The sequence below is a fragment of the Ictalurus punctatus genome, chromosome 1 (genome assembly GCF_001660625.3).
Source record: "Ictalurus punctatus breed USDA103 chromosome 1, Coco_2.0, whole genome shotgun sequence".
In the NCBI taxonomy this organism is placed as follows: Eukaryota; Metazoa; Chordata; class Actinopteri; order Siluriformes; family Ictaluridae; genus Ictalurus; species Ictalurus punctatus.
Genome location: NC_030416.2, coordinates 25350683 through 25360022, shown reverse-complemented (window position 1 = coordinate 25360022; position 9340 = coordinate 25350683). Strand labels below are relative to the sequence as shown.

The window sequence follows — 9340 nt, the reverse complement described above, 5'->3', positions numbered from 1 at the left end:
TAGACCATGCTCATTCTAGTTTAAATCAGAATATAAATACAGATATGAATTTTGTAGCACTAAACAGATACAGAGTAGCGTTGATTTACACCCCTATTTGGGACAGGCTTTTGTATCACTACAAGTGATAAATAGAATTGCTTTAATTGTATTAAATAACTATTAATACTATTAATAACTAATAACTAATATAGACAGTAAATAATAATATTTACTGGCAATAAGTCATTTCATTCTTTCTGAAAGGATCTTTAGATTCATGTAATACAGGCAGCCAGCCTTTAGAGAAAGACCGTGGATATATACTTATTTTAATCAGACACTGGCCTCTGGGCTACATGAGACTTGAATCAGAAATGTTGGGAAGCCAGCTTTGGTAGTTGCCAATACAGTGTTGTGCAGGTTGTGTGCTGGGAAGTGATGGACACTGAAGTGCCACCCATTTAAATGCCTCTTTCATTTCCGGGAACAGCATGAAGTGTGGTCCTTGGTGCTTAAAAGGTGCTTTGAAAGATGTCTCTTGGCCATAAATGTATTTTGTGCTTCGTATTTAGGAAGTGGTGATTATCTTCCATAGATAAAACCCCTTGATTTAATTACAAAGGACAGCCAGGAAGACTGAGTTAACCATATGGCATGTCAGAGAAGGTGGTTAGTGATTTATATTAGTCATTTTTATATATATATATATATATATATATATATATATATATATATATATATATATATATATATATATATATATAATATTATTATTTTATAGCTTTTTCCTCTAGTATAATTAGTTCCTATAATAATTAAGGCATTGATGGTAGACGCTCCCATTAGAGACCAGACGCTCCCACCACAAGGAGGTGGACAGCATGTCACAACCTGAACAAATGAAAGTGATTATTCTGGCTTTATAAACAGTGATTTCCTCTGCCTCTTTATAACATGCTGTTATGATTACCCATTCACAAGGCGTGTGAGTGTGTGTGAGAGAGAGAAAGTATAACTCTTCTGGAGATCTGATGTTTATATTGTTCTGTCCTTGAGGTACTGCTGGGCCACATTTTCCCCGGTCCCCCTAATGTTCCCACAGTGGAACATTCTGGCTTTTTCAAATCAAGTTATATGGTACATACTAGACTAGACTACACCGTACCCAACACCTTATCTAGAAGGTAAGTCTTTAATGAGCACAGTGGGTCCATAAGGCTGGAGCTGATAAACATTGTTTAATTAGATTTTATTAGATTAATTAAAATTTTACCAAAAGTTCACATCCTAATCTTGACGTATCCAGTCATTAGTTCATGGAGCCATATATCACTGCTGAGGTTTTATTCTTTGTATGCCATCCATCTGCAATTGTTTTTTATGAACTAAGGCACAGTGAACACAATGGGTCTTGCATTATCCTTCTCTTTACCAGGGAGAGATCTAGCTGCAGCATATTGAGATACGCCTGTTGTGTTGTTCAGTGGAGAAATTGTATTCCCTGTAGCTCTATCTAATTAGGGAAATTGACCTCAAACACCAACGGGAAATTCTATACTAGTCTCCGTTTAGAAGAAATATGTTTTCAAAAATCCAGTGCTATTTCCAGTCCTCTGTGTTAATTTCAGTATGTTTAAATAAGCTTTTTAAGTTATCCTGCTTTCTTCCTTGCCTTGTGTATAGCAACAATGTTGTTGCTCATGTTTGTAACCTGGACACTGGTCATTAACAACTTTCATGCTGTGGTAGAAAGTGTCCACTTTAACTGCTCTTTGCAGTGCAACTGTTGCATGCTGTTTATTAAAGTGCTATAGCACCATCTACTGGATTTGAACTTGTTACAAGATTTTTAAAAAAAAACAAAAAAAAAAACACTGGTTTGAACACTTGATATACAATGAAACAAAAAATGACATAATTAGTAATTGCTAGATTCAAGTAGAATATTGATAATCACCAGTTATTACCAGTTACCATTACAGAAAAACCTGTATAGTAACCTAAATCGTAGAACAAAAGGATGTGTATGCCTGTAGTAATAGTAATAAACGTCAATATAAACATGTATAAATGCGTAGATTCAAATCAGAGTTACATCCCCAATGATACACAACTGATACACACTACTGAACTGAATTGTATATCAATTCAATTTAAATAAAATACAATTGCTTTACAATGCTATACAGTACAGTGGGCTCCTAGATTAAAACTTTAGCAAAAGTTTGCTTAATTAAATGGAAAAAAAAAACTCTTTAATAAAATATACAGTTGATCAATTAATGTAGTAATATGAATGTAAGTTTATGCAAATTCCTGAAAGCTTTAAATGATCTTTAAAGATGAACTGGTCTCTTAGGTATGTGTAACATATCAATGGATAGTTTCAGTTCCACACTCGAGCCACATTTGAAGTGTTTGTAAAATCAATAGACGCACACCTTCGAGTAACATATATAAAAAATTATATAAAAAATCATTTTCAAAATCTCAGCAATGCTGTGCTGCTTACATGACTTCCGGCACTTGTTTTTGGGATATAGCAGTGTACACACTACACAAGCAATAGTGACGAGGCACAACACAACCTTTCAACAGAATAAATGTGAGAGCTGTCTATCATGTCTATCTGTTATTTTTATTGAGATGAAATAAGAGAAAATGTGGAGGTTGGGATAGATTGGTTGGGAAAACTCGGACAGAGAGCAGGATTGTCTGTTCACAGGACTCGAGTTATAGTCAAAAGAAGCATAGCTGTTTATATATTGTGCACCACCAGCACTCAAGTCATCTTTGATTTTATTATTGCTGTTCCTAACAAACATTTGCGACTGACATTTCATACAGAAGCTATATTACTGCTCTCCCACACTCAATGGCATGTGATACAATGACTTTGCTTTGCATTGTGCCTAGCAATGCCCTTACCCGTGATAAAGTCACTGTAACGCGCATTCTGTAATCTCTTGTGGTTTATTGCTTTAATGAATAACCATGATATGAATAATGTTTTTGCAAAAGAAACTGATGATTTTAATACAATATGAAATACAATAGAAAATGATTGGATTTTAAAACAATATCAAGGGTCAGATGTATTTGAAGGTTTCAGATGTATTTCAGTGCAGCCGTCCCCGTCTCGTGTCCAGTAGTTTGAACTGCCTATCCGAAATCACAATAAAGTATGGGAGAATGTATTTACTTCATGAATTACAAGATATTTTTCCATTGTTTACAACTATCCCACTCTCTATTAAAAATAATGATAAAGAATACTGCAAAGACCTGGAAAGTGAAACCAGTGGTGAAGCTCTAGCTGCTCCAGGCTGGGGCGGGCTGCTGCTTTATTACGCAAACACCAACGGATCAGATGGCTGCATTCTGTTATACAATGCCCAAGCACATAAATCAAAAAGACATATAAAGAAGAATATAATACTTAAACCCATAAAAGAACCTGCTGTATAATATATAACCCCTTAAAGAACCTGCCGTATAATATATAACCCCTTAAAGAACCTGCCGTATAATATATAATCCCTTAAAGAACCTGCCGTATAATATATAACCCCTTAAAGAACCTGCCGTATAATATATAATCCCTTAAAGAACCTGCCGTATAATATATAATCCCTTAAAGAACCTGCTGTTGAGTGCATATTGAATTCCTCACACTTGTAACTGTACACATTTCATGGTATTGACACTTTCATTGTATTGACTAATTCATAATAGTCATAAAATAAAATGCATTAAAATGAATAAATGCTTCTTTGTTTGCTCAAGCCTATGTATAATATAGAGTTCAGTCTTCTATGAATTATTCTATCCCTTATCAGTCTTCGCAGTTCCTTGCCTTGAGACAGATTTTTGGTGAAGCGCAGATGGCCCTCTTTTATTGCCTTCCTGTTCTTGAAAGGCAGAGAGCCACACACTAGTCTGTACAGCGTCACGCCCACAGACCAGACGGTAGTTGGGTCTGCCAGAAACCGCTTCTGTATGAACCACTCAGGAGGGGTATATTCAATTGTGCCTGTTAACAAAGATACATGAGATTTAGCAAAAGAAGCACAATACTCAATGCCACTCAGAACTCATGGTCTCATATCAGATACCTGCAAAGTCCGTGTAAGACTCTTTGATGACGTCTCCACAACCAAAGTCAAACAGCTTGACTTTCAGTGTGTCTGTCTGAATCAGAATGTTTTCTGGCTTGACATCACAATGAAGTACTCCACGGCTCTTACAATGCTTCAGTGCCTTCATCAGCTGAAACATTACAATACGTGCCGTACTCTCAGTCAAGGGCCCGTCATGCTTTTGGCAAAAGTTAGCCAGGTCCTCGCATGGCTTGGGCCGTTCCAGGATCATGATGTAGTAGTCTGGGTCATCATACCACTCCAGCATCTGTAGGATGTTTGAGCAGGATGGTTCTGTGTTTACCATGATCATCAAAGCAATCTCTATGGGCAGCCAGCCTTGTCCGTTCTGTAGCATGGGACAAAAGGGAAAGAATATGTGCCACACAGTATAATGCCAACCTTTTGTAATACTACTTATCAATGTCTTCTGAGGAATCTGATTATTAGTAAGTGTGCTAGGTTATAGTTATAGCTAAGATGTACATTAATGCATGATAAATGGAACTTACAATCTCGAGTTTTTCATCTACTTTCTGTTTGGAGACGTACTTGATTGCGACCTGAGGAAATATGAATGTTATGTGTAATTAAATTAAATCATTTCATAAACTAACTAAAAGACGTCTTCAGATTCATTTGGCCTGTGAGGTTATATAATTTTAGACATGCATGAAAGAGTAGTAATTACAGTACATCTTCTGAATAACAGCTTTGCAATTTTACTGCCAATCCCACAATGCTACAGTGATCCATGGTGTCAAGAGTAGCAGCAAAAGATGTCAAAATTAAGGGAAGGTAAAAGACGTATAACAATCAGTCTCTTTCAAAAGGCACAGTCACCTACCAGTGAACACTGCCATTCCTGAGCTCAGGTTTTAATATTCATGTTTATGATTAATATGTGGCAGCTTTAAGAAGTTTTGCTTCTTAATTTGAGTGCATTTAGTATCTTCTGTATACTAGTAGCACTAATCAACTTTACTTCTGGTTACTTATGAGGGCAGTTTAAGACTAGAGTGAAAAAAGGAATGAATGGACTTACTGGCAATCCATCTTTTTTGCGTATCCCAGCAAACACACTGCCAAATGATCCTGTGCCCAGCAGCTGTCCCAACTCATACACCTTCAAATGTTCTGCAAAAATACATCCAAATATGCGTCTCTTATTCACATAACTAGTCCCATTGCTTTTTTATACACTTCACCTATGAGTTCTGCCTTACCATTGCAAGCACAGTGAGGAGGTTTGTTAGATGAACTGGAGGGTCCTGCTTTCCTTTTATTTTCCTGTGTTCTTTGTCTCTTCCGCTGAGGAGTGTCTGCATTTGTCTGGCTAATGGACCTCTTTTGGCCAGTACTTTTTGACTTGGGCTGGTCTGTCTCCTTAAACCCTTGACGCTGAGCTCTGGGGTCTGCAGGCTGTTGCTGGGACAAGGACTCAGATTTTGTCTGATCACCCCTGTTGGCAAGTCTTCGATTGATTCTCAGGTAATAGTGAGTCTTTGGTAAGAGTTCTGCTTGGGGTTGGTTCGGTGACACAAAGAAGCTGCTGGAGCTCTCGTCCAGCACGTTCAGGTCACTCAAGTTTGAGTGGGGTACATTTTTGCATCTCCTCCCCACTGCCTTCCTGCATTCACTGTGCTGGGTGATGTTTAAATCTAAATAGGGACATTGATGATAATTACTTCAAGACAGCTTTGTACATATGATATAGTAATCATGCAGCAATACACACGAAGTTGTATAGATGTGTATTTAAGTAATTGAGTTTTTCAGACAGATATTTATTTATTTATTTATTTAAATAATAGGAAATTTGCTACATTTTACAGACATACATGTGTGATTGTGTTATTTTAGACCGCTGTGGCTCAGGTGGTAGAACGGGTTGTCCACTAATCGTAGGATTGGCGGTTCGATTCCCAGCCCACATCACTCCACATGCTGAAGTGTCCTTGGGCAAGACACTGAACCCCAAGTTGCTCCCGATGGCAAGGTAGCGCCTTGCATAGCAGCTCTGCTACCACTGGTGTGTGAGTGTGTGTGTGAATGAGATACAGTGTAAAGTGCTATATAAGTGCGCCATTTAACATTTGTGCTATTTACCATGACTGCTGTATCATGGATTTTGAACAGATTAATTATGCTAGTGCCACCATGGTGTGGTTAATCATTAACACATTAGTGCAGGAGTCATACTTTTTATAAAGGACTCCTTTAACATTAAAATAAATTCCACAGATCCCCTCAATACAGATTTATTTCTAGGACATTATTTATGGTGAATATTGCTAAAGTGAGACACTTTTGAAATTTGTACATTTTCGATCACTTTTTACCATCATCCCAGTGTGCTATAATCTAACAAGATATCCGCATAAAAAGCAGAAATGTCCTTTAAACTATTCAAAAGCAAAAACCAAGAAATACCCGGGGTTTCCTCCGGGTACTCCGGTTTCCTCCCCCAGTCCAAAGACATGCATGGTAGGCTGATTGGCATGTCTAAAGTGTCCGTAGTGTATGAATGGGTGTGTGATTATGTATGTGATTGTGCCCTGTGATGGATTGGCACCCTGTCCAGGGTGTACCCTGCCTTGTGCCCGATGCTCCCTGGGATAGGCTCCAGGTTCCCCCGTGACCCTGATGGAAGGATAAGTGGTATAGAAGATGGATGGATGGATGGATGGATGGGTGGAGACTTTTGGGACACCCTGTAAATATATTCTCAAAGTGTTGGAAGCAGGAAAAATGGGCAAGCGTAAGCATCTGAGCAACTTTGACAAGGGCCAAATTGTTATGGCTAAATGACTGGGTCAGAGCTTCTCCAAAATGTCAGGTATTGTGGGGTGTTCCCGGGTACACTTTACTGTGTAAACTCTAGAGAAAATCGAAGAGATCATTGGTTTCTGAAATAATCAAACCAGCCCATCTGCCACCAGCAACACTGCCACAGTTAAAGTCACACAGATCACGCTTTCTTCATTCTGATGTCTGATGTGAACATTAACTCAAGTTCTTGACTTGTATCTGCATGATGTTTTTTGCATTGTGCTGCTGCCACATGATTGTTTGTTTACATAACTGCACGACCCTGTAGGTGTACAGCTGTTCATAATAAAGTGGACGGCGAGTGTACATCACATTCACAAACCCTTAATCAAGATTTTTATTTTTTTTACCCAACATGATTTGCCTCATATAGTTGTCATTTCATTTACCATTAATTCTCATGATCCCAGATGTGAATAACTTCACTCTTTACTTCCCAAGCATGAACTCATTAGTTTAGGAGGAATTTAGATCAGTGAGTGTATTTACACGTTAAGATACACTGGTTTGATAAAGTTCAGATAAGATAAAGTGTCTCACTTTACCAATTTTCATAATAAGTGTGTACTGTATGCGGACACTAACACGACAGTGAGTCCATTTTAAACGACGATGTTGTACTTGTTTTATTCTTTCTGAAACAGTCCAGTAGGCGGCGCTTTGTTGTCGTTTTCAGTTCCCTTACCTGATTTCTTCTGTTGGCGCATATCTTTCAGGTGTACTTTCTTCACAGGTGAAAAACAGCCACTACGAGCGTAACACAAGTGTATTTGTATTTGTGTTTATGTTTAAATAGATCAGGTCTTGTGGAGAGAATATTCTGTTCTGTTGCTGACGTTGTCTGACGTCATTTGTCTGACGTCGTAGTTGACGTCTGACGCCAACTAAAATGGATGAACTTAAGTTTAGAGCGACTCGGTGAAGTAACTGTGTACTGCGTCAATACTGCACTGTATTTACACATGTTTGCGAGTAATAAGAATAATAGGGATTTTATTAGGAATGGCAGGACAGTGTTGCCTTAAAGTTTGCATTAAATTCTTCTTGTTTAAAATGATGGAGTACAGTAGTAGTAGTAGTAGTAAGATGATGTCTCTTGTGTGGAATTATTTGAATCAAGGGCGTAACCATGGTAAGTACATGGGGGCGGGGGGTGGGTTCCAACGAACTCGGCGGGAGGATATGCAAGTGAATGTAACGTTAATGGTCAAAAACCGGAACTGACGTTAGCCTAGCCTACTTCGTGGGTGTACAAATATCAACAGTTAATTGACGTTCTTAAGAACAAACCGCGCCATGGTATGATGCCTTCATACTAAGCTAAGGTTACCTACTATTTAGGTGTCTAGTTACTTACTGTCTGAAAAAAAGCTCGTATCCTCTGCTGCACGTTTCTACGCTTGGCTGCTGTCTCGATTTCATACAGACTGAGCTGCTCAAATAGATCAACGAACTTGCGTTGAGTATGGGTGCAACCAAGTGTACAACTGGAGGGGGGAGCACACACCTATTTTCATTAACAAACGGAAATATATTAAAAATGAATAGACATAAATAAATAGAATAGATGGAGAAAAGACAGATCCGGTCGCAGGGGTCATTAAATGGGGACATATAGAAAATATATTGTACCCCCCCCCCCCCCCCCCCAAGAATGCGTGGTTACGCCCATGCTTTGAATTATGTGACAGTGATGACAAAACTGCACTCTATAAGCTCTGCACTGTTACAATATTACACGGGATGCTGTAAAATATATGTGTAGAGTAGTATGTTTCATATCCAGTTAATGTTAACAAGTTAATATCAATTTTTTTTATTTTTTTTATTTTTTTAAAGTTGATATTATATATTACCAGTTTGATGTCACTGATGAAGTAGAAATGCTTTTGTTTGTGGTGTGTGAATGTGAGACTAACGAGGTTTTTTAGGATTCAATGTTAATATGAATTAATAACGTTCAATAAATTAAGAAATCTTACTTTAATCTTCAGAATTTAATTCATGTGTAAATGTTAATTTGAGTAATGTGTTTTCTGTTTGAGACCAGTTACTATGAAACAATTTGTTGAAATGGAAAGTTTTTATTTGCATTTCTTTCAGAATTATGGAATTAATTATTATTCATTTAAAATAAAGTATAAAGGGCAGAACTATCTGTATCGGCCGATATCACTCTGAATAATCAGTTATCGGTATCGACTGAGAAATTTAGTATCGGTGCATCTCTAGTGAATAGTAGTAACTGTGTGAGTAACTGTAACTGTGTGAGTAAATCTCTGAAGAGCTACCACAGATTTATATGAGCTAGCTGGCTGTAAATGTTTACATTTCCTCTATTTTTTGTCATGTTAGCTAGCTGGCTAATATCCGCTGTAAAAATGATT

General features: G+C 37.7%; 1 protein-coding gene across 2 annotated transcripts; it reads right to left on the bottom strand.

Annotated features, from left to right (window-relative positions):
- Positions 1-2936: 2936 nt before the first annotated feature.
- LOC108260364 (serine/threonine-protein kinase pim-1) lies at positions 2937-8282 on the bottom strand. 2 transcript variants are annotated; one of them, XM_017460648.3, is made up of 8 exons: positions 7639-8282; positions 5348-5782; positions 5167-5258; positions 4634-4684; positions 4098-4470; positions 3839-4015; positions 3268-3363; positions 2937-3144 (listed from the first exon to the last, which is right to left on the bottom strand). In XM_017460648.3, the coding sequence occupies exons 1-8, from the start codon at positions 7658-7660 to the stop codon at positions 3065-3067; spliced, it is 1326 nt and encodes a 441-aa protein (XP_017316137.1). In that variant the 5' UTR covers positions 7661-8282; the 3' UTR covers positions 2937-3064. The 2 variants fall into 2 exon arrangements, with proteins under 2 accessions (XP_017316137.1, XP_017316221.1); XM_017460732.3 differs by having other exon boundaries at positions 2937-3140.
- Positions 8283-9340: the final 1058 nt, after the last annotated feature.

Bases quoted from the DNA above. Each gene is read 5' to 3' on its own strand.
- LOC108260364 (XM_017460648.3), bottom strand. From the start codon at position 7,660: ATGCGCCAACAGAAGAAATCAG. The intron at 5,783-7,638 runs GTAAGGGAACTG...GTCCCTATTTAG, and splicing joins GCGCCAACAGAAGAAATCAG to ATTTAAACATCACCCAGCAC. The intron at 3,364-3,838 runs GCAAGGAACTGC...ATTGTATAACAG, and splicing joins CACCAAAAATCTGTCTCAAG to AATGCAGCCATCTGATCCGT.